This window comes from Silurus meridionalis, chromosome 7, assembly GCF_014805685.1.
Source record: "Silurus meridionalis isolate SWU-2019-XX chromosome 7, ASM1480568v1, whole genome shotgun sequence".
Lineage (NCBI taxonomy): Eukaryota > Metazoa > Chordata > Actinopteri > Siluriformes > Siluridae > Silurus > Silurus meridionalis.
Genome location: NC_060890.1, coordinates 14,618,276 through 14,643,712, shown reverse-complemented (window position 1 = coordinate 14,643,712; position 25,437 = coordinate 14,618,276). Strand labels below are relative to the sequence as shown.

The window sequence follows — 25,437 nt, the reverse complement described above, 5'->3', positions numbered from 1 at the left end:
TACTGACAGGCCTGAAAACTTCTCAGACCAAAGGTAGGTTTTAGGCCGATTATGTGGGGTGAAAAAACATTTTTTGGGATCTTTTTAAAAATAAAATGTTATTTCTTTGCCAAAATAGAAGCTTCAATTTTCCTACAGATAACCAGTAACATAATTAATAGTGTATATAAATAGCAATTTATTCATCTTGTTATCTGTTTACCCTGGATGAGATGGCATTACATTGAAAGCACTATATACATGTTGTTTTTAAAAATTTCTGCTATTTCACAAATAACTAAAACCTCCACAACCTTTTACTTTATCTCAGTTGATTTACATTATCTGATAAGTAGCTAGATGTCATATCAGAAAACAAATTCTGTATTGCTTTGGAGATTTTCAGGACCAGAAATATTTCTCAAATACAGATAGCTTGTTAATATTTTTAACATCTTATTAATTTTGAATTTAATACTTGGAAGGTTATGTTAAATATGCAGGAATGTTATACACTATTAAAATAACATTTTAACTAGAAAATTTTAACAAGAGAATATAGCTGAGATGTGGGTGAAATCTCAAGAGAATTTTAAACAGTGTGGGTTTCAGTAACCGTAACAGGAGAAATTGTTTTATTTAGAGTATACAGTGTTGAAGACCATTTCCATCTACTGCACACACACTCCACTCTTCTGTCATCATTCTACAAGTCTGATATTGGGTACTGTAATCTCAGTGGCATGGTGAAATCTGTCAAAAGGGTAAAAAAGCCATACCTTTACAATAATATATATATATATATATATATATATATATATATATATATATATATATATATATATATATATATATTTATTTATTTATTTTAAGTCCTAACTTTTGAACAACACATTTAATCCATTATAATCAGTCAGCCTAGAGATGGCCTGCAGTACAACACATACATATGCATGTATTTCATATGTTTTGAGTAAATTTTACTCGGCTGAATCTTTCTTTTTGATTATACACCTCACACAAGGTATCATACTCCTTCAGTGAAGCCTGTAATAAATATGGTGGTCCAAGGATGCCAAACATTTGGCCATAGAACAAAAGAGGATAAGGGTAAGTTTAGAGTAAAAATGTCCACAGTTTGGTTTTAAGGTCCTCTTCAATAATGCATAGGAGTCCTGCCTTTGAGGTGATCCCAGTTGTTGTAAAGGGCATATAATCCCGATAGGGCTAATCCAAGAAGACCTCCTCTGGCAACTCCTTTTAGTCCACCTAATACAAAGATATAGATAAAACACAAATGAGGACAGAGTGAGAATGCATACAATTGAAATAGCTAAATATTAATATAAAAAAGAACCCTTATTGCGTATGCTGTTTTTTCTATTGAAAACATCAAGTTGATTTTCACTCACCTGTGGATTTAAACATCATCCCTGTTAATGTGCCAGCAGTTACTGTGTTAAGGTCGTCTTCTGCTCCTCTGGCCTTTTCAATGGCTACACCAAACACACTGTACAGCAGAGCTAAAAAAAAATGAAAAAACAGAAAGAAAGAAAGAGGTGATCTTGGTGATGCATCTTACCCTGCGTGCTTATGAAAGTTATATATGGTCATTTTCTTACTTAAAAAATGCATTTCGTGCATCTTCACACGTCTTACCTACTGATCCTAATGTGTTAGCCCAAGACGCTCCCTGCCGTGTGACCATGTTAATAATTCTGGAATAGAACACAGATTTAAACAAGAATTATATTTACATTAAAAACACCAATTATTAACATTTTTACAGTTAGGTGACATCACAATTTCTTCTTTTTTTTTAAACACATAACTGTAAACCTTTTTCCAAAAATCTTTTGAAAATATTTTTGTTGTTTTTGTTAAAGACACAATAGAGGTTTGCACTGAGCCTGTGCTACTGCAGTTGACACACACACACACACACACACACACACACACACACACAGTACAGACCAAAAGTTTGGACACTTCTCATTCAAAGAGTTTTCTTTATTTTCATGACTATGAAAATTGTAGATTCACACTGAAGGCATCAAAACTATGAATTAACACATGTGGAATTATATATGGAATTATATACATAACAAAAAAAGTGTGAAACAACTGAAAAATGTCATATTCTAGGTTCTTCAAAGTAGCCACCTTTTGCTTTGATTACTGCTTTGCACACTCTTGGCATTCTCTTGATGAGCTTCAAGAGGTAGTCACCTGAAATGGTTTTCACTTCACAGGTGTGCCCTGTCAGGTTTAATAAGTGTGATTTCTTGCCTTATAAATTGGGTTGGGACCATCACTTGTGTTGTGCAGAAGTCAGGTGGATACACAGCTGATAGTCCTACTGAATAGACTGTTAGAATTTGTATTATGGCAAGAAAAAGCAGCTAAGTACAGAAAAACAGTGGCCATCATTACTTTAAGAAATGAAGGTCAGTCAGTCCGAAAAATTGGGAAAACTTTGAAAGTGTCCCCAAGTGCAGTCACAAAAACCATCAAGCGCTACAAAGAAACTGGCTTACATGCGGACCACCCCAGGAAAGGAAGACCAAGAGTCACCTCTGCTGCGGAGGATAAGTTCATCCGAGTCACCAGCCTCAGAAATCGCAGGTTAACAGCAGCTCAGATTAGAGACCAGGTCAATGGCACACAGAGTTCTAGCAGCAGACACATCTCTACAACAACTGTTAAGAGGAGACTGTGTGAATCAGGCCTTCATGGTAGAATATCTGCTAGGAAACCACTGCTAAAGAAAGGCAACAAGCAGAAGAGACTTGTTTGGGCTAAAGAACACAAGGAATGGACATTAGACCAGTGGAAATCTGTGCTTTGGTCTGATGAGTCCAAATTTGAGATCTTTGGTTCCAACCACCGTGTCTTTGTGCGACGCAGAAAAGGTGAACGGATGGACTCTACATGCCTGGTTCCCACCGTGAAGCATGGAGGAGGAGGTGTGATGGTGTGGGGGTGCTTTGCTGGTGACACTGTTGGGGATTTATTCAAAATTGAAGGCATACTGAACCAGCATGGCTACCAAAGCATCTTGCAGCGGCATGCTATTCCATCCGGTTTGCGTTTAGTTGGACCATCATTTATTTTTCAACAGGACAATGACCCCAAACACACCTCCAGACTGTGTAAGGGCTATTTGACATAGAAGGAGAGTGATGGGGTGCTGCGCCAGATGACCTGGCCTCCACAGTCACCGGACCTGAACCCAATCGAGATGGTTTAGGGGTGAGCTGGACCGCAGAGTGAAGGCAAAAGGGCCAACAAGTGCCAAGCATTTCTTGGGGAACTCCTTCAAGACTGTTGGAAGACCATTTCAGGTGACTACCTCTTGAAGCTCATCAAGAGAATGCCAAGAGTGTGCAAAGCAGTAATCAAAGCAAAAGGTGGCTACTTTGAAGAACCTAGAATATGACATTTTTCAGTTGTTTCACACTTTTTTTATGTATATAATTCCATATATAATTCCACATGTGTTAATTCATAGTTTTGATGCCTTCAGTGTGAATCTACAATTTTCATAGTCATGAAAATAAAGAAAACTCTTTAAATGAGAAGGTGTGTCCAAACTTTTGGTCTGTACTGTATATATAAACAAACATTTTTATTACAACACATCTCACTTATAACTCACTCCTCATATTCATTAGGAATTTAAATTTTTATTAAAAATTTCATCACAGCATGTGACATATGCAGCATCAGATTTCAATACTTACTGTACATTTCTGGGCTTTGACCATGCCATGTCTCGGGTCTCCTTTAGGCCCAGTCGAAGCCCATTCAGCGTTCCAAAAGCGGCACCTAAAAAGTAACAAACACAAATCTTCGAATACTGGCATTCTAACAGGTGATTATTGAAAAAATTGGACGTAAAAACAACATTTCACCAGTCATGCACGATCCTCCAATGGTGAAGAAGGCTAGTTCGAAGCGGCCACGAGTTTTGTTAGCTCCACTTGGCAATATGAATTCATCTGTATCCTAAGGGACAAGACAAATAGAAAAACTCTTACTATGCATTTTAGGATTTACTTTACCAGGGCAATAAACAAAGGTTGGATAAAATGCTGTTTTAAAAACATAAAAAACCCATAAGTAATAAAGATGATGACTGACTGCACAAACCTGGATAAGGTAGCGAGGGTCAACATTGAGGTAGGGCGAGATCGGGTTCACTCCAGTCACTGATAATGCAAAGAATACAACGATGGTTAGACCACACAAAACAAATCTTTATTTTACCAAGTTGCCAATTTGGATGTTGCTAAAGTAAAAGCACCTCTAAATGACTGCTTTTAACAGCATTCAATGTTAAATGGCACTGCATATTTATATTCACTGTTTACTGCTGATGTTTCAGTTTATACAACATTCTGCTCATTGCCTGACTTCTTATTTGGGCACATACTTTTTTTTTATATATCTTTTTATATATAAAATGTACACCACATACTTGTCTGTTACTGCATGTTAGTTGCTCTCATCAAACACTGCATGCTAGTCACATTAATTACTTTTAGTACACCTTTTATCTGTTTTCAATCTTAATCCTACAAAACACATAAAACAGAGGACTGGGTGTCTGCTGAAATTGAATCACAGACACTAATATTACATTATTGCTATTACTTGGCCAATTTATTTGTATGTATTAAGCTTCTGTACCAGTGTGTATACACACGTTTATATCAGGGTTTTTTTATTGCTACTTGTTTGAAAACACATTTTGTGCATTCTTCTGTACTCGTATGATGATAATTATAATTCAGATTTATTATTACTAGTTATATAAGATATACTAACTCAGGACAGCTGGTGGCACACTTTTCAATTAAAAAAAAAGCCACACAGGGTTCAATAGTCCATGCTGGATGCCCCTAAGGTTCAGTGGACCTCCAGCTTTAGACTGTGAGATGTAATAAAGCACTGAACATTCTCCAGTATACTTTTCAGACAAAACTCCAACTGGTTTGATTTCAGGCTTCATCAGTTCCGCATGCGGCCAGTTTAATCAGGGTTTCAGCCAAGGTTAAAATAACCAAGCCCGTACTTACATGACACTCCAGAGAGAGCTGTGTTTGAATACTCGGATGCCCCACCACCAAAAATGCTGCCAAATTTATAGGTGCCTGATCCCGGAGTGTTGTTATCCATGATCCCTACGATGACAGGCCTGATAACTAACCTGATAAGATGAAACTAATGCGAACAGCTGGATCTGTAAGTAAATCAGGCAAACAGCTCATACAGTGTCTTTCAGTGATTATATAGATACCAAGTTACTCTCCTTTATAACTAAAATGCCGAATGTCTAACGATACAGTTGAAGGACAAGTTCTTTTTGATTGCCGGTTGCGTAAAACAGCATCTCTGACCTCCACCACGCTGTGCTGTCGGAAAACGGAAGGACGTTACACTGTCGTAAAAGTACCGAGATACAGGATTGGAGCGTTATCTGGACAACGTGTCAAGTTTAATCAATTGCATTATTTACTCTTAAAATACAATTTTATTATTTAAATACATTGCTTTTTAAATCTGGGTTTTCTTTGGAGGTTTTTTGGTAACATTATTTTTTTCCCCTCATAATTTTACGACACTTCTCGACCGTTTTTGGATGGGATATTTACTCCGCCCACTTCAGATTTCAACAGTTATCATCAGGCTCCCATAGAGGGCGCTTTAGAGCCGAGTTTACACTTTTACGCTAAACCCCTAAATAACAGTTTTTCTCAGTTGCTTTGGAGCATTTCTCGAATCATTCCTAAGATTTGCAAATCAGTAAATGCATTCCCAAAACAATGTGAACAAACAGCACAATACATTGGATTTCTTGCAAAAGCCTGTTTTTTGGTCAAAATCCTTAGTACTTCTCTCAAAAGTAAGTATTTGTCAATAAACATATCATTGCCATCAAAATAACAAGTCCTTTTTATCAATGTTTACGAACAAGATAGTCAAAATGTTTAGTCATTTTTTTTAATATGACTGCTTTATTTTAATATTTCTTGATGCAAACTATGTTTCGGATTACAAGTATTAAAACTGCACAAGGCTGATTTGGCAACTATGAATTTCAACAGCACAAATTTACACATTACTGTATGTGGGATATTGATTGTAAGAGACTGGACAGGATTCACACTTTTTTTTATTTTTCTTTACTAGTGGACTGACAAAAAAATAACAATATAATGTCATTGTGATAGAAAATAAAAAGACAAATAAAAATTCCAAATGGTGAACATAGGAAACACTTCTTAGGCAGAACTGCGCATGCTGCACTGTACAGTGTAATCTGTCTCTACCCCCGACGTCCCAGTCTGATTTTCATCCACATCACAACAGATATCATCCCTTGCAATACCATTGTGAGGCCATGATTGACAACATGGTCCACAATAGTGGCTCTAATTTCATCAGAAATTTGTCTCTGGCCTCTTCTTCCTCTTCCTCTATTTTGCCTCCTTACCCTTCCGGCACGCATCCTTATTCTTGGCTCTTGACCATGTTCGTTTCCTAGTTGTTCATCCATTTTCAACAATTGTAAATCTGTGTTTTGCTCTTTTTATATACACTCGCCAATTACAATAAAGGTTCACGAGATTCAGCCTTGACCTATTTTAGAGAACTAGTTGATTATTGGTGATCTTAAAGTGAACACGCCCCTTCATTAGTGACATTCAAGGTTTATCTGCACAATTCATCAATTCAAGACACATTTACCAAAAAAGTTTAATAGAACTGTGAAGAAGAAGAGCTTGACAGATTTTCACAACTGGTTTAACCATTTTGCATTTAATGACTTATGCAATGAACTGGTGCCTAAATGTTCTTGGGGTTAAGACCATTTAGGTGAAACTAATATAATACATTTTGATCAACATTCTGTGCACCTCATAAAATAGATAATTTACAACCTATGACTGTATAAGCTCCGCCCACTTTCGATCTGAAATGACTGACATATCCACTTGTTTCTTGCTGTAAAAATGATTATAGGTGTCACTTCGTGTTTTGTTTATGTGCAGTTTGTTTTTTAGGTGGGAATATGTTACAAAGGTATTACATAAACTCAGGAATGACATGTGCTGTTTGTAGTTGCACGTATAACCAGACGAATCTTAATTTGTAGCTTTAAAAACAGTGCTATATACACAAACCTAATGTTTGAGCGCAATGCCCCTGTGAGAGTGTATGACATGCCTGTCTTTCTTTGCCTGACTGCATTTTCTACCTTCAAAAAAGAAACAAAAGCCTTTCTTACTCTTTATTTTCTTTCCTCCCTAGGATTCTAGCTTTTTTTAGATTTAAAACACTAGTTAGCGCTCAAATCATGCTTCTACTACTAGCCTAATACTAATAATAATACTAATAATTATAATACAATAATCATCAATCCCACTTCATATTAGGTGTCTATGTGCAGGTGTTTAAAAAATAATTAAAAACAATCAGAATCAGAATCAGAATCAGAATCAGAATCAGGTTTATTGGCCAAGTGTGTTGACACACACAAGGAATTTGGTTCCAGCTGTTTGTTACTCTCAAAAGTACATACATAAATAAAAACCTATACATGACAAGACAGACACAACAAGACAAAAACAGACTATACAAGACAGTACAGACAATATGAGACAGTATAGACAGTGTGGGTAATAAATAGGGATACAGACCAGTAATGTACATAAAGTGTGGGAGTGCATGGTAGTGCAAATGACAGTATTGTGTGCCAGTATGACGAGAGAGGTTACTATAAAACTTTGTACAGTATATAGAAGCAATAGTGTGTGTAACATATACAGATAATGTGATGAGTGACAGTTTTGTGTGGTACTCATAGATATGAGCATGGAATTTAATTATGGTCAGTTGTTAGTGAGGGTGATTGCTTGGGGAAAGAAACTGTTCCTGTGTCTGGCAGTCTTAGTGAACAAAGTTCTGTAGCGCCTGCCAGAAGGGAGGAGCTGAAAGATGTTGTGTCCAGGGTGTGAAGGGTCATTAATGATTTTTCCTGCCCGGTTTCTGGTTCTTGTATGGTACAAGTCCTGGAGAGTGGGCAGGGGGCACCAATGATTTTTCAGCTGTTTTAACAGTTTTCTGCAGTCTGTTTCTGTCCTGTTTTGTTGCTGCTCCAAACCAGATGGTGATTGATGAGCACAGGACAGATTCAATGACTGCAGTGTAGAACTGTATCAACAGCTCCTGTGGCAGACTGTACTTCCTTAATTGCCTTAGAAAGTACATCCTCTGCTGGGCCTTTTTCAGAATTGAGTTTATGTTTGATTCCCATTTCAGGTCTTGGGAAATGGTAGTGCCCAGAAACTTGAAGTTCTCCACAGGTGACACAGGAATGTTGGATATTGTGAGGGGGAGTAGTGTTGAAGGATGTTTCCTAAAGTCCACTATCATCTCCACAGTTTTGAGTGTGTTTAGCTCAAGGTTGTTCTGACTGCACCATAGCACCAGCTGCTTCACCTCCTGCTTATATGCAGACTCGTCACCATCTTGGATTAGTCCAATGAGCGTGGTGTCATCTGCAAATTTCAGGAGTTTGACAGTTGGGTCACTTGATATGCAGTCATTCGTATAAAGGGAGAATAGCAGTGGGGAAAGGACACACCCCTGAGGAGCACCAGTGCTGACTGTCTGAATACTGGAGGTAACACCTCCCAGTCTCACCTGTTGTTTCCTGCCTGTCAGGAAGCTGGTGATCCATTGACAGATGGCAGGGGTATAGTAAGGTTTAGGAGTTTGAGTGGAGGATTCCCGGAATTATTGTATTGAAAGCCGAACTAAAGTCAACAAACAAAATCCGGGCATATGTTCCTGGGCAGTCAAGGTGTTGCAGAATGTAGTTTAGCCCCATGTTGACTGCGTCATCCACCGATCTGTTTGCTCGGTATGCAAACTGTAGGGGATCCAGCAGCTGTTCTGTCACCTTCTTTAGATGGGCCAATACCAGCTTTTCAAAGGTCTTCATGACGACAGATGTCAGAGCGACAGGCCTGTAGTCATTCAGTCCAGTAATGGAGGGTTTCTTGGGGACTGGGATGATTGTGGAGAGTTTAAAGCAGGAGGGACCTCACACAACTCCAGTGATCTGTTGAAGATAGAGGTGAAAATAGGAGCCAGTTGGTCAGCACATGCTTTGAGACAGGAGGGGGAGACACCGTCTGGGCCGGAGCCTTTCTTGTCTTCTGTCTCTGAAAGAGCCGATACACATCCTTTTCACAAATCGTGAGCGCAACTTGAGTGCTGGAAGGAGTTGTAAGAGAAATCCAGAGGTGTGATGGGGGCAGACATTGGGCTGGGTTGGATGAGAGGTGTGAAGATATTGTCCTCAAACCTGCAGTAGAAGGTGTTAAGGTCGTCAGCCAGGTCTTTGTTTGCTTCAGTGGGGAGGGGTGGTCTCCTGTAGTTTGTGATATTTTGCAGGCCTTTCCACACTGATGCAGGGTCGTTAGCTGAAAACCTGCTTTTCAGCTTTTCAGAGTAGCTTCTTTTGGCTATTCTGATCTCCTTTGTCAGTTGGTTCCTGGCCTGCTTGTACAGAGCTTTGTCCTCCCCTCTGTAGGCATCTTCCTTGGCATGTCGAAGTTTTTTCAGTTTGGCTGTGAACCATGGCTTGTTGTTACTGAACTTGCAGAAGGTTTTGGTTGGCACACACATGTCTTCACAAAAACTGATGTAGGATGTCACAGTGTCAGTCAGCTCATCCAGGCTGTCAGTTCCAGCCTCAAAGACACTCCAATCAGTGCACTCAAAGCAGTCTTGTAGTTCCTGCTTTGCCTCACTGGTCCATCTCTTCACTGTTTTGACTACAGGCTTAACAGATTTTAGTTTCTGCCTGTATGTTGGAATAAGATGAACCAAGCAGTGATCAGAGTTCCCTAAAGCTGCCCGGGGTACAGAGCGATACGAGACCTTAAGAACGGTGTAGCAATGATCCAGTGTGTTTTTCCCTCTTGTCGGACAGTTAATGTGTTGCCTGTATTTTGGAAGTTCTACTGTTAGTTTTGCTCTGTTAAAGTCTCCAAGGATAATAAAAAGAGAATCCGGATGTTTTTTTTTACCATGTTAGGTACAATTATATATACTTATATATAGATAATAATATAATTAAGATAATATATAGAGTTCGTGTATTGCAAAACACTTGATGCAGCTGAGGTATGATATGGGAAAGGTTGGCACAGGTTTCATGGAATGGGTTGGTTTAAAGGGTTAAGTCTTGCAGTGTAATTTTAGATGTAATTATATGCATTGTATCAAATGATTAATTTAAATCAGAACACTTTATTGCTCCCCTAGAGAAAAAGTTGAATGTTAGTGAATAGTTGTTAAACACAATATTAAAAAATAGGTCCTCCTTCTCATCCACATCGTTTTTTTTTTTACTTAATTCACTGATCTTCCACAGTATTGCAGCTACTTGACTACATGAGCACCCTGCCATCTGTGTGACACCTAATGTTAACACTAAACCCATGCTTTATAGTGTGACACATTCAGGGTTTGACTCGGCCCTACATCAGCTTTTATTGACATGAAATCATTTCCCACATCAATGAATAGCACACGACCGACTTTACTACTGTGAAGGTATTGGTAAACCTGTTTGAGCTTTTCACATTGCTTATTGCCTTACTGTTGCAAGCAATTGATTTAACAAAAGTAGCTAAAAACGCTACTGTACGTTATACATGGCAACTTAAATTTTTCCTACCAATTCCTCTAGAGCTCAAACTTTTTCAGCAGGAGGCCCCCTTGTGTAGGGTGAATCTTTTTGTGGCCACCTGCTTGATGTATTCTTTTTTCTTTCTCTGGAAAAAATTCTTACTTTTAATTTTTTATTCTATACTTTTAATTTAGTTGTTGTGAGATGTCGGTTGAGTTTATATTGTTTCAATGGATAAAATCTTCAAGCACAGTGTACACTGTGGTCTGCCGTCACTACTGTATATTCCATAAAGCCACATTTTATATGCGAGAATTCACGCAGTTTTTTTTTTTCACACATGGTATTAACCTTCACAGAGACACTGTTTCCTCTATCTAAAAATGTATCAATTTTAAAGAGTCTTAACATTTATCAGTGTGTTGATGGCTAACCGTTCTGTGCACTAGTAAATCATCAGGTTTGGCGGTTTCAGCGTAGTGTGCTGCATTAAATTGATATTATTTTATTATAAATCAATTTTTTTATTCATCATAGTTTACATACGTTGACAATCCTGACATACAGGTAAAAAAAAAATTATTATCATTTTCTAATGTAGATTTTAGAATTTCTATGCGGCCCTCCCTAGCGACATCTGGTGGCCCCCCTGGGGACTGCGGCCCCAAGTTTCAGAACAACTGTTCTAGGGAAGGGAATGCTGATCTTGTCCTTTATAAGTTGTCAGTGTGTGATCCTTCATCTTGCTATGAATAAATAAAAGATTGAGTAGCGACATTGCAGCGAATGATTGTTTACGTCGTACCGAAAGTTTCACCCATAGATCGCGCAAAGCCTGATAAAGTGTTTCTTAGACATAAAATTGAAGATTTATTCTGTTTTAGTTTTACATTTGATTTTCTTTACAGTGAACCCACGAAGAAACTGGAAAATGACTTCTTGGAGAAAATAATAATAAAGGTCCTTTCTAATTTTTCAGATTGTCTTCCGTTAAATGAGAAGAATCTACTTATATTTTCTTCTTCGTCTTCTTCTTTTTGTTTCGGCTGCTCCCATTAGGGGTCGCCACAATCCTCTCTTGGCCCCCTGTCGTACGCTTTCTCTAAATCCAAAAACACCTTCTGACCTTCTTTATACTTCTCCATCAACATTCTCAAAGCAAATAATGCATATGTGGTGCTCTTTCTCGGCATGAAACCATACTGTTGCTCACAGATGGTCACCTCTTCTCTCAGCCTGGTTTCCACTACTCTTTCCCATAACTTCATGGTGTGACTGATCAACTTAATTCCCCTGTAGTTACTGCAGGTCCCTTAGTCTTAAAAACCAGTACCAGCACACTTCTTTATTCCTCCGGCATCCTGTTATCTTCCAAAATCCTTCACAATCTGGTTAAAAACTCTTTCACTGCCATCTCCTAAACATCTCCATGCTTCTACCGGTATGTCATCTGGTCCAACTGACTTTCCACTCTTCATCCTCTTAATCCCTGCTCTCACTTCCTCTTTACTAATCCTATCCACTTCCAGTTTCACCATCTCCACAATATCCAACCTTCTCTCTCTCATTTTCCTCGTTTATCAGCTGCTCAAAATACTCCCTCCACCTTCTCAACACACTCTCCACACTAGTCAACACATATCCATTACACATAACCATTTATTGCTCTAACTTGCAGCACATCCTTCCCAGCTTGTTCCCTCTGCCTGGCCAATCGGTACAAATCCTTTTCTCCTTCCTTAGTGTCCAACTTCACAAACTGCACCTCATATGCCTTTTCCTTGGCTTTCGCCACATCCCTCTTTACCTGCTGCCGCATCTCCTTGTACTCCTGCCTACTTTTCTCATTCCTCTGTTGAGCCCAATTCTGTTTCCTCAACCTCTTTCTCCTTATTCTTTCCTGCAATTCCTCATTCCACCACAATGTCTCTTTGTCTTCTTTTCTATTTCCAGATGTCACACCAAGTACCTTTCTAGCTGTCTCCTTTATCAATGCTGCAGTAGTTGCTCATCATCCTGCACCTCTTTCCGACCACCGAGCCTCTGTCTGACCTCTTCCCCGAATTTCACACTACAGTCTTCCCCCTTCAGTTTCCACCATCTTATTCTTCTTTCAGTGTTCACTCTCCTCCTCTTCTTCTTCACCTCCAAAACCATCCTACAGACCACCATCCGATGCTGTCTAGCTACACTGTCCCCTGCCAACACCTTACAGTCTCCAATCTCTTTCAGGTTGCATTTCCTACATAGAACATAGTCCACCTGTTTGCACCTTCCTCCTTTCTTATATGTCACCCTATTATCCTCCTTTTTTTAAAATTAGTGTTCACCACTGCCATTTCCATCCTTTTAGCAAAATCTACCACCATCTGCCCTTTAACATTCCTCTCCTCAAAGCCATACCTACCCATCACCTCCTCATCACCTCTGTTCCCTTCACCAACATGCCCATTAAAGTCTGCCACAATCAGCAATCTTTCATTCCTAGGTACACCTTCTACCACTTTATCTAACTCACTCCAGAAGTTTTCTTTCCCCTCTATCGCACAACCCACTTGTGGAGCATAGGCACTGATGACATTTATCATCACCCCTTCAACTTCCAGCTTCACGTTCATCACCCTATCAGAAACTCTCTTCACCTCCACTACACTCTTACTGTACTCTTCCTTCAGAATCACCCTTACACCATTTCTCTTTCCATCCACACCATGATAAAACAGTTTAAACCCACCTCCAATGTTCCTGGCCTTACTCCCTTTCCACTTAGTCTCCTGAACACACAACATATCTACCTTTCTCCTCTCCATCATAACAGCTAACTCTCTCCCTTTACCAGTCATAGTACCAACATTTAAAGTGCCCACCCAAACCTCCACTCTCATACTCTTCTCAATTTTCTGCTGTCTCTGTAGACATCTTCCTCCTCTCCTTCCTCTTCAGCCAACAGTAGCCCAATTTCCACCGCACCCTGTTGGCTAACATTACCTGTGGCGGTCGTTGGTAACCCGGACCTCGACTGATCCGATCCGATATTAATCTGAATCTATTTATTTTTTAATGAATTCATTTTTAATCTCTTTTTAGTTAAAAAAAATTTGGCTATCCGGACGCTTTATTGGGTGTTGGACACTAGATGGTAGTCAAGAGCTAATTAAAAGTTTGTAGGCGTGTTTAAACACTGTCTACGGACAGACAAATTTAATTTATTTAACAAATAATATAATAATAATAATAATAGTAATAATAATAATAATAATAATAATAATAATAATAATAATAAAAAACATAAAGAGTAAATTTTTGTCCTGTATTTAAATGTTTTCCCTACTCAACACACCACATATTGTGATTAGATTTGATTGGAAGTAGGATAAATCACTCAGCAGGAACCTTTGCTGCAAACTAATCACAATAATCTTTTGTAATCTCTGGAAGCTGCATTGCATTGTGGGAAAAATGCCTGTTTGACTTCACTCTCTATCAGTCACTATAGCTGTTTAAACCCTGTGTCTTCTTCTTTCTCCTTCCTTTCCTCTACTTTAGGTGGAGCAATAATATTTGCCATTGTTGGTACTCTGTGAGCTCAGACTTCCTGGCATCCACATTAAATTATCCAGGGCTTTCTGTGGGAGCAGAAGTGGCTCAGTGTTCCCCAACAAAAAGGCCTTTGAAAGCCAGTGGAAGGCCTCCCATGGGCACCCACACTGCTGAACATACTAAATCGCTGCAGTGAAGTTAGAGAAAAGGCTCCCTTAGGAAAATGGCCGCAGTGGGATACAAGTGTGATGTCATTCCAAACGATTCTCTTAAATGTTTACTTTTCATCACTAGTGTTTTTTCCTTATTTTACATTTGAAATAATTTTTACTAGCTTTACTTGCTGATAATATTTTTATGCCTCATGCACAACAAAGCCTGTTTGATATATACAAATGTACACACGCACGCACACACACACACACACACACACACACACACACACACACACACACACACACACACACACACAGTAGTACCCCAAAGGGACAGGGTTACCATGGTGACATGAAAGCTGTGAAATGCCTCTCTACTTCAAACTATTTTGGACAAAAGAGGCTTTTTTCAAAGCTTATCTAGAATCTTTAAGAACTTCACATCTTTAAATTTTCTGCAATACATGTTTAATTATGTCATGTCTGGGAGAGATAATGAATGCAAATAAATGCATTGTTTTTATTTATTTAGGTTTTTTTATGGCCTTAAAACCGTCATACTTATTATTGTCATAATGACAGTTTTGGTGAAAGCTGGGGATAAGTAGTCACTTGTATCTTTCACCTCTGCTTAGTGAAGTTTATTTTCTTCAATTATAGTTTTCAGATATATTTCAGTTGAATATCACTTGAGTAAGTCTGCAAACGTTCAGTTGAGTTTTAAATGTATTTAATGTTTTTTTTTTTAAAGATGAAGAATTTCATGCAACTTTGCAATAGAATAAATGAAAGTAGATCTTGTCCTTGATTCATTACTTGTTTTGTGTGATTCATGAGCTCCTCTGAGCTTTTGGATGCTGACTACAGTCGCTTGTCTCCCACCAAGTTTGGGCAGATTCCAGCACTGAGGAGACAGCGTGGGGGTCCAGACTGGAGCCAGACTACAGATTCCCCCCTCCTGAGAGTGGGAAGGAAGGGCAGGAAGAGCAGCAAGATGAGGAGAGGAAGAGGAGTGGAGAAGTATACAAAGGGGAGTGGGACATAGACCAGCATGCAACACCACCCTGCTGCCCCAGCCCATCTTCTTTCATGTTTCTTTTTACTTATTTTAATTCTATTCATTAATAAAGATGAGTGCATTTCTCAGAAATCAGTCACAGAATTCATAATTTGTTCTCTTTAGCATCGAGTGCTGTCCTTTATATAATGAGTTTTGAAACCTTCAAACATGGGTGGATTACAGAAGCCCTTATAGTGCAACTACAACAAACACATTTCCAGACCCACTAATTATAAAAGGATGGATTTATTTGTCCAAACTAATAGAATATTTGAATATATGACACATCAGACACATACAATATTATAATAGAAATATATATAAAACAAAATTTATTTTATTGTCAATTTAGAACTTTATCATTTCTAAACTAAAACAATTTATCTGGATATTGCAGTAGTTTGTATATTTGTATATATATTATGGAAATATTTTATACATTTTAAACAATGAAAAGTTCAAATTAACATTGATATTTTTATTTGCATTTTAAAACCTATTTAATTATAATTTAAGTACATATATATATATATATATATATATATATATATATATATATATATATATATATATATATATATACACACACACACACACACACACACACACACACACAACTATTTACCAACTATGTGGTGTTACCACTACCATGAAAAATATATATACATACATTCAATTATATACATATAAAAATATATACATTAAAGACCCCTGTAAAACTCAGACCTCACTATAAGAACCATGGCTTTCTATGCAGTGTATAAGTACACAAATGTGCATGAAAAGTGTGTAAGTAAATGTTTGTGGAAAGAGCAATCTCACACAATAGAAAGGAAATGTTCTTCGAAGCATGAGAGCATACCGCACCCACACCACATCCTCCGGCTGGATGTCTTCTTTGTGTTCATTGTTTTAAACCACTGTTTTCATTATGTCATTTCAGTAATCCCACACACACACACACACACACACACACACACACACACACACCTGTCTTCTGATACTGAAACAGTGGATCGATAAAATTATAAATATTTCATTATGTGGATGCAACATTTAAATTACGGTTCTTAAATGTGCACTAACCAAATGTAAATCTAAAAATCTAAATATTTAGTACACAGATTTCATGCACAAAGAAATAAGTCAAAATCAAACAGAGTTCCTGTTTGGCTCATGTGAAGGGTGGAGATGGGATGATGTCCTCGGCCATCTCAGATCATTAGACACGGAAGGAAGGAAGAGGAAGGGAGTAAAGAAACCACTTCTATTTTTATTTAATGTTTTGTCAGAGGCTTCTGAGCATGCTTGTGGTTAGGAAGGTCACATGCTACTAGGAAAAAGGGGAAAGTTTGCATGTGTGTGTGTCTTGTGCCTTTCCATCCAAACCTTTAGTTTGGCCAATTACCCGTTTATTAAACTAGCCTCCTGTGTTGTGCATCACTATTTGTGTTTGTGTGCGACTTGGACGTGGTGAGCCGAAAGGTTCTATACAGAGCTAAAGAGTTAAAGGGACAGGAGGAGGCGTTAGATTCTGAACAAGAGAAGAAAACCCCGGGGTTTTAATTATAGCTTAGAGAGATGGAGAAAGAGGAAGGAAAGACAGAATAGTTTTCTTATATGGAAGCTAGCAATTTGGGTGAGACTGGAGTAATTTGATGCAGTAATGCAGACCTGTCTGTAGGACATAATGAATCATTTTGTACCCATTTTTTTGTACAGCCATTATTTTTTCCACTGATTAGGGTTCGTAGTGTTTGTGTGACTCTCAAATCAAGATGCATATAAACCATTCTGTCAGTGTGGTTGAATGGGAAACAGAACAAACTACTAGGAAAAAAATGAAAATTAAATGTATTATAAATGTTTTACATTACATGCATAGGAAAACATTGCACATCCAATGTTAAAAACTATAAGAAACCACTTTCCCTTTAAAGTCTTCATTTTAAAAACAATCAAAAAGAATGACTTACAATAACAGTTACTGAATAACGTAATGTAAAAGACGGCTGAAGCAAAGCACAAGATAATGGGTGTGGTACTGGTTTTACCATATCGAAATAAGAGATGCTGATGTCACTCCGGATCCTGGCTGTGTGAAATTATTTTATTCCCCCAGCTCCCGCTCGAAAACCTGGAAACAGTTTGGTTCACATCTGTGCTCCAGTGATAGACTGAAGTCAAGTAAGTGAGGAGTGTATCCTACATCGCTGCAGTGTGTGACAATAACAGCTACTGACAAACAGTAATGATGGAAAACACACATAAGTGTTAAGAAAGAGGTAAGGTAAGAAGAACACAAGGCTTGTGCCATATGAGTGTAAGATTATTGCGAAGCTTACCAAAGTTTGCTATTCTTTCACACTCGTTTTTCATCAAGCAATTTCTTCCTAAGATACACAGTAGACTATGATATTTTGCAGCTGCTGATATACCCATGAGAGAGCAGAAAAAAAACCCTGCTATCAGCTACAAACTACACCTGTTGTAATCCTATAGCTAAGATTAGTATGTGCATTTGCACATAAAAGCACAAGAGAAAGAGCGACAAAGTTAGTTTCTTTTAAAACTATGATTTTAATATCGCTATTGCTTTTCAGTACAGAGTTTAGTCTTTAAAATGTCAGTCCAACACTCTTGCTAAATTTCACACAATTTGATTCGAAAAAGATTCAAAGCAGTCAAATTATCAAAGATGTTAAAGATAAAGATCTTTAAAACGTTAGTACCAGAGGCAAGAAAAGATTAATCAGATTATATAAACAAAATGGTTATTAGCTCACACTTTATACATGAAAAGGCACAGGAGTCAAGCAAACAGCAAAACTCAAAAGGACAACCCAAGTGGCCCAGAAAACTAGATCATGTTATATAAAATATAAATTGAAGCCATGGCTACAACATTATGCTGGGCATTAAATAATATTGCTCAATAACTCAAAATAACAATAATAACCTCATTGGCATTGTCTTAAAATATATGCTAACACCAGGTTTCCATGGAAAAACACTAAATTTCTCTCAAATATCAATTTCTGTAATAAGGCATATGCGTTTATATCAGAAAACATGATTTAATGTTATTTGATACATACAAAATGTGATAGAAAAATACAATGGTTATAAATAGGACCAGACAGGACAAGACTGCTTAAAAAAGGGAGGTGCAGTTGACTGGTGTAGATCATATTCATGGAATCAAATGCACTCACACACATTTTTACACACACATACAGATGCTTTACACAAACTTATAATACTGATCATAAAAACAAAAACAAAATGTGTCAAACCAAGGGAAACACCTTAGAACCCAAAACTTCAGTTTTGAAGTCAGTTGAAAAGTTTGTTGTGTTTCAAAATATTTTCCTGGGTCGAATTACACGTTTACACACATGACAAAAAAAAAACAAAAAACAAAAAACAGAATTTCTAGACCTTTGAATGCTACTTAATATATGGCAATACATACAAAGTAACAGAAAAGAGATACTGAGAATCCAGTTATAACAACCGAAATAATAATAATAATGAGAAAGATTATTCCTGTTAATCATGTTACAAATTAAATAACACAAGCGGTCTCCATTTTCTCAATTGAGTTTCAAATCAAATTGTTTTTCTGAATGCTTGGCTCTGTAAATGTAATCTGGAAGACCTACTGGAAACCTCACGTGACTTGGCAAAAGCAACTCATTTGCATAGAGTACTAGTTTTAAAATGATATGTTTCACAGTTTTTATAGTGTAAAACTGAAAAGAAAATCACCTTCTACAACACTTGCTGAATCCATCCACCAATAGTAATTCATAAAGCCAATCACAAAAAAACTCCAACTAAAGCCTTGTCTAAAAAGTTTCAAAATTGTTTTTGTTAATAAATAAATGCTGTTTTGACACAGGTTTCTTGACGGTGAAGCAGACATTACTGCTGACCCAGAGTGATTATCAGAAAGAAACCAATATTTAATATATATATACGGTAACACGTTAATAAATGGCACGACTGCAAATTTGAATTAGAAACGATTTCTACGCATAAATGTTAAAATTAAATTGAATTTAAAAAGTCAAATTATTATATTGAGTATGTTTTTCTTTCGGTTGGAAAAACTGATTATAATCGATATGTTGTCATCAAACGGTGATGGAGATCATTCAACCACAATGATCATATGTAAAATAAGGCACTTTCATGGTTAAAAAAAGACATTTTGGTCTCGAAAATCTTTCAATTTTGTAAAGAAATAAATGTTTTTTTTCTTTGTTCATTTTGACATCACATACTATTTTGTACAAAAACAAAAAAGGAAATAGTGTGAAAAATAGAGTAATTTCACCTACAGCACCCTCATATCAAAAATGCATGAGATAGTATCCAGTGCTTGTAAAATTATTCTAATTTATAAATGCATTCGATTCTATTTGCATTTAAGATGCTGATGGGCAAGAATGGCTTTTATTTTCTCAATGTACATCTTCTAACCAAATTTTCTTTTAACCCATTTGAAGATTCCCTTGTTCATGTCCATACTCTCTCGTACATGATCCATGTGAACACATTATTCAGCCACAAAGCTTGACTTCTGCATGTCTCCACAACATAATCAAAGCACCAGCATAATGCACAATCTATTCTAATATAAAAACTGTGTGTAAATGTCGGAGTGAAACTGGTAATGAGTTTGTACATAGTGTTCCGGACAAAATTATTGCTTTTATGTTGCTTCAGTGCATGCTGCAGAGACTAGATCATCTGACCATGGAGGTCCTCAGATGGACGATTGAGTTCAGAGGGACCGTCACTGCTGTGTTGCATTAAGTGAATTAAATTTTATTCGTTGCTCACCAGCAGGCAGCGAGTACGAGACAAGTGAAGGCCGAGAGCCAGAGAACTGGTCAGCACACAGGCAATGGTCAGGTCATCATTGGGTGAAGAGTTGAGAGCTCAGAGGGTCATTGGTTAGTTGCCGGTGGCAGCTGGGTGGTTAGGAAACAAACGAACAGACAGAAACGTAAAGGGGGGAAAAAAGAAAGAACACATAGGAGGACACAAAAGAAAAAAAAGATAGAGAAGGAGATTAGTGTCCGCTAGTGACAGTCAGATGACAACATGACATTACTAATCAGAGCTACTGTCAGAGAAAATTTAATATCTACAGTAAATATGGCAAAATCATGACGGCCTCATGATTTCACACAGAAGCCCAACTCCCAGGTGAAAATGGTTAAAGAAGCAGAAAGGTGAATCAATTACAGAATTCAAATTAAAACCAACACCACTTAATGGTTAGTAGCAGTCAAAATATGATATGTGAACATGATTTATAGACTTAATTAAAGAGGTAAATAAATGTGTGGCCTGTTCTCTGACTGCTATTAAGCATTACAGTGCTCATTCAGTCCAAAGCCATGAAGCTGCTAGTGATAATGGGTTTGAATTTATGAGTAGTTAAAGAGATGTGATTGCAGAAAATTGAGAGATATAAAAGGACTGCATATTTTTCGCCTTCCAAAATACAAAAAAAAATTCATTTTTGACTGAAGCAAAGTTTATTGTCTTTAAAATCTGTCTATTTACAATAATACAAAACACAATGCTAACAAAACACAACACCAAAACAACTTCTGAATGCGGGGCAAAAAATAATGAGAAAGAAACAACAGACATAACTACAATAATTCATAAGACAGAGAATATAAAATGTACTACAGAAATTCACTATCATTTCTAGAATATTTGAGAATCTAGAAACACCGCATTTCTCTCTAGCATATATTTTATATTTTTCACATATACAATATATTCTGGTTTTCATAAATTTTTTATGCTGTAGAAATATTGTTTAGAAAAAAAAACACTATGCAAAAAGACTTTTTCCCCACGTAACACAATTGCAAAAAAAAAAGTTTACAATAAAACAAAATATCGAAATGGAATATTTCATCAGTTCATCTACTCATACTGACATTTCTCAATAACATCACAGAATTCTGATAATTAACTCTTACTGATAGGACACTCTTGCTCATTTTGTTATGTCCACCACCCTGTCCTTTGTCACAAAGAAACCCAAACCTATGAGGTTTCATTTGTGTGTCTTTTTCCTGACATTGTTTTGCTCTGTCTAACAAAAGACAAAGATCTGGTGATTCAAGAGTTTCAGTGCAAACTATGTGTTGTATTTTTATGAAGATGTATGTAGTATGGGGAGCCATTAAGAGTCCATAAGCACAGCATATCACCTTTATAATTAAACAGAATCAACTGTTGAGCATAATACTCATCTCTAAGTTTTACTTATGACTCCTCCTCATACAATTCATAACCTTCCTAATATATTGTCAATTTCCCCAATGTGGCACTGATCATGACCTTTGGCTTATGCTTTTTACACTGGTGACATGTTACTATCTGTAGCTGCTATACTATATTGAGAGGTAATATATTTAGCTAATGCAATACTCGTCATTAATCCTGGCACTGGAATGCAGCTGAACATCCGAAAAATCACTATGGAAGTTGCTATATGGGAATTGCAGAATATACCAAACAGGCATAACATTATAGCCACCTGCCTAATATTGTGTTGGTCCTCCTTTTGCTGCCAAAACAGTCCTGACCTTTGGAGCATTAACAGCATTAACTTCGTCAGCATTGTGAGCTACAGGAGCTCGTCTGATGGATCGGACCACACTGTCTAGCCTTCGCTCCCCACATGTGCATCAATGATGGTCACTCATGACCCTGTCGCTGGGTCACCACTGTTCCTTCCTTGGACCGTTTTTATTAGATACTGACCAATGCTAACCAGGAATATCCCACAAGAGCTGCAGTTTTGAAGATGCTCTGACCCAGTCGTCTAGCCATCACAATTTGGCCCTTGTGAAACTCAAATCCTTACACTTGCCCATTTTTCCTGCTTCCAACACATCAACTTTGAGGACGAAATGTTCACTTTCTGCATAGTATCCCACCCACTAACAAAGATAATTACTGTTATTTGCTTCACCTGTCATTCCTGATCGGTATATATCATAATCATCATAATCATATAAGGTCATGGTCAGTAACCCTGATGAGAAATTTTGACATTATGTGCAATTTAACAATTATTTTATCATTAATCTAGTCAGTTTTCTTGTCGGTTATGTATTAAGTTTGCTAATTTTAATTTAGTGTCAAATCAATAATCTTACAGTTACAATCACATTTAACTTTTATTATATTAAGATTTTATAAACCCAAATAGTTGTTTGATATGACTAATCTAGTGTAGTTTCTATATTGAGCCACCTCTGAAGGTCTGAGACTTTAATCCTCTTAGATATGATTTAATTTGCTTTAAAAATAATCCTAGCAAAAGCCTTATTGAGAGTAGTCTTATGGAAAAAGATCACAGGTTCGCCAAATACAAATTATGTAAAATTCTATAAATAATGATGCAATTATATAGATATAATAGTTAAAAGAATAAAAACAAAATAATGAATGCAGAGTATATGTATATATATATATATATATATATATATATATATATATATATATATATATATATATATATATATATATATATATGGGTTTAAATTACTGGATTAAAGTAATTTTGTGAGGAGGAAAAGCTTTTAAACATGCTCTGTAAGGCTGATGTGATATTGCATAAAATGCAATATTGGGTTTACAAACTACAGTACAGTGAATATTGTGGCTTGTTGATCAATTCTGCATTAAATGTGTTACACTTATTTGTAATTATGTTGGTCTTCAAATATCACGTAAACATGGTCAACAAAATAACAAAAAAAAATCCACCTTTATAAATTAATGTAAAAAAAAAGAAAAGAAAAAGATGCTCAGGCACAAGATAAACCTGGCTGAATGGAATACATAACATGTGAATGCAGTTAAGAGTAGAATAAATCAGAAAGAAACTGAAGGTGTAATTGACGAAAACTAAATGAGAGTAAGAAAGAGAGAAGCTAATAATGAAGCTCCATCAGCCTTCATTGACTGGGAGCCACAAGGTCATCCCATGGTCATCAGAGTAATAGAGCTCTAGTGAACAAGCTAAATAACTCTTTCTCTAATAGCATGAGAATATACCTTCAAAACATGCAGTGCGATGAACCCATCCTTGAATTACCAATAATATTTAGCATTATAAAACCTCCATAACAGCATCATTAGAACCCCTTTTACACCATGTATTAACGTGCTTTTTTGATTTTGACAGCTCATGTATCTCAGAATCTACAGTGTTTACATGTCAAGCTGAGATCACAGAGAACTAACTAAAAAAACTCACTAATTTTCAAAGACAATAAGTTTAAATAAAAAAAAAATTACCTCTACTGCTGCTATGTGGATAACCGCATCCACACTCCCACTCAGTATAATAGCACACTGCATAAAGTAAACAGATTCTGTTCACAGTGTAATGTGCATTTGTTATTTGTTGTCATTTCCTATTCAGATACTGATATTCAGATACACATCACGTCAATACAAGGTGTAAACGGGTTCTTGGTCTAATTTGTATACAGTCCATGTATTTAAGATCGGAGTCGGCTTAAGTGCTAACCACTGATTCTGCTATGCATTTTAGATACATTTTATATGTAGATATGATAAACTAAATATAATGTTACTCTTTTTTGTCACTCTTCAGTACAACCCCAGCATGCATAAACACACAAACATACAAACACTCACTCCCTCTAATACAATAAACTGTCATATGTTGTGATATGTATTATATCAGTTTATGTGAAGAATGATAATAATGGTTGAACAATTGAGGATGATGAATATGTCTATAAATGTAATGAACATTGTACTGTGATTGAAACCGTAAGGAACACGCGCACACGCACACACACACACACACACACACACACACACACACACACACACACACACACACACAAATTATAGCTTGAACACTGGGGCTAAACTAACCTCTTTCTGCGGTCACTACCCTTTGGTAAGGATGGACGCGCATATCCTGCCTTCGTACTTTAGTAGTCACTGCACCTGCTTAGGATGTAATATTACCAATAAAATAGAAAGTAACATCAGATAATTATTAATTTTCAACACATCAACAACAAAACGCTAGGAAATAACTAAACAAAATACATCCACATCAAGCTAGTAAGACCCAATCAATCACAAGAATGAGTACAAATTAAATGCATTAGAAGCTTAAGGGCTCTGTTTTCATGGTGCAGAAATTGTCATTTGGAAAAACAATGTGAATATCTAGTAGGTGATATGTGTTTATAATTGCTTCACTTGCTGAACTATGATAACAGAGCCCTTAAAAAAAACTAAGATGGATTAATTTCACACAGAATCCTATAGATAGATTTACATTGGCACATTGCAAGTGCTTCATTATTTTTACAGTTTATAACACAAAGTCAGCTATAATACTGATATTCTGAGAGCTTTCAGATATGAAGCAAGCACAGGGAATGTAGCTGACATGGTTTCAAACTGCAAGAGAATATTCATAAGCACAGTGATAGAGACACATCTACTTTGTCAATCATTAATATTCTAGGTATGCATAATTTAAATGTATAATTGATTATAATTGAAGTTGATTATGCAGACCATATAAACCAAAATAATCCAAAGTTAAAAAAATGGAATAAACTCTGGGAAGTTAAGACCAGTGTAAACATCAGTAGTAATGAGTTTTTTCTTGGTTTGTCTATGTTTTTAGTTAAACTATTAGGGTTTTTTGTTGTGCTGTTCCGCAACTGCTATACAAAAAGTTAACACTTTTGAGGAATGCAGACTGTCCGTGAACTCTACTAGCCTTTTGTGGGGAATGCCATACCTAAAAAAGTGAGACAGAGTGCTAAAATTAGTTTATATTGTCCCAAAATGAACAAAGACAGCATCTGGAACACGTCCTATTTGATGACGGCATATAAAATAGATCTTAAACATGAAAAAAGATGTAAATTAATATGCTACAA

At 36.7% G+C, this 25,437-nt stretch overlaps 2 protein-coding genes and 1 long non-coding RNA gene across 10 annotated transcripts in view; 1 reads left to right on the top strand and 2 right to left on the bottom strand.

Annotated features, from left to right (window-relative positions):
• Positions 1 to 581: 581 nt before the first annotated feature.
• On the bottom strand, positions 582 to 5,429 carry timm23a (translocase of inner mitochondrial membrane 23 homolog a (yeast)). The gene is made up of 7 exons (XM_046852962.1): positions 5,061 to 5,429; positions 4,132 to 4,190; positions 3,894 to 3,987; positions 3,723 to 3,807; positions 1,639 to 1,697; positions 1,392 to 1,502; positions 582 to 1,248 (listed from the first exon to the last, which is right to left on the bottom strand). The coding sequence occupies exons 1-7, from the start codon at positions 5,158 to 5,160 to the stop codon at positions 1,136 to 1,138; spliced, it is 621 nt and encodes a 206-aa protein (XP_046708918.1). The 5' UTR covers positions 5,161 to 5,429; the 3' UTR covers positions 582 to 1,135.
• Positions 5,089 to 15,538, top strand: LOC124388395. Its single transcript, XR_006926407.1, has 2 exons — positions 5,089 to 5,226; positions 15,272 to 15,538. It is a non-coding gene; the product is annotated as an uncharacterized LOC124388395 (long non-coding RNA).
• Positions 15,539 to 16,420: 882 nt separating this feature from the next.
• Positions 16,421 to 25,437, bottom strand: part of qki2 (QKI, KH domain containing, RNA binding 2) — a 30,425-nt gene continuing 21,408 nt past the window's right edge. For 2 of the 8 annotated variants that reach the window (XM_046853765.1, XM_046853762.1), the window contains exons 7-8: positions 24,407 to 24,484; positions 18,503 to 20,427 (exon numbers count right to left, since the gene is read on the bottom strand). In XM_046853765.1, coding sequence (XP_046709721.1) covers positions 20,411 to 20,427; positions 24,407 to 24,484 — 95 coding nt within the window. In that variant the 3' untranslated portion in view covers positions 18,503 to 20,410. Of the gene's footprint in view, positions 16,436 to 18,502; positions 20,428 to 20,981; positions 25,296 to 25,437 lie in introns of those variants that run through there. The other 6 variants (XM_046853766.1, XM_046853764.1, XM_046853768.1 and 3 more) reach the window with 4 other exon arrangements.

Excerpts from the sequence above, each read along its gene's own strand:
- timm23a (XM_046852962.1), bottom strand. The coding sequence starts at position 5,160 with ATGGATAACAACACTCCGGGATCAGGCACCTATAAATTTGGCAGCATT. Across the intron at positions 3,808-3,893 it reads TGGAGGATCGTGCATGACTG|GTGCCGCTTTTGGAACGCTG; the intron begins GTGAAATGTTGT and ends GTTACTTTTTAG. Across the intron at positions 1,249-1,391 it reads GATGATGTTTAAATCCACAG|GTGGACTAAAAGGAGTTGCC; the intron begins GTGAGTGAAAAT and ends TCTTTGTATTAG.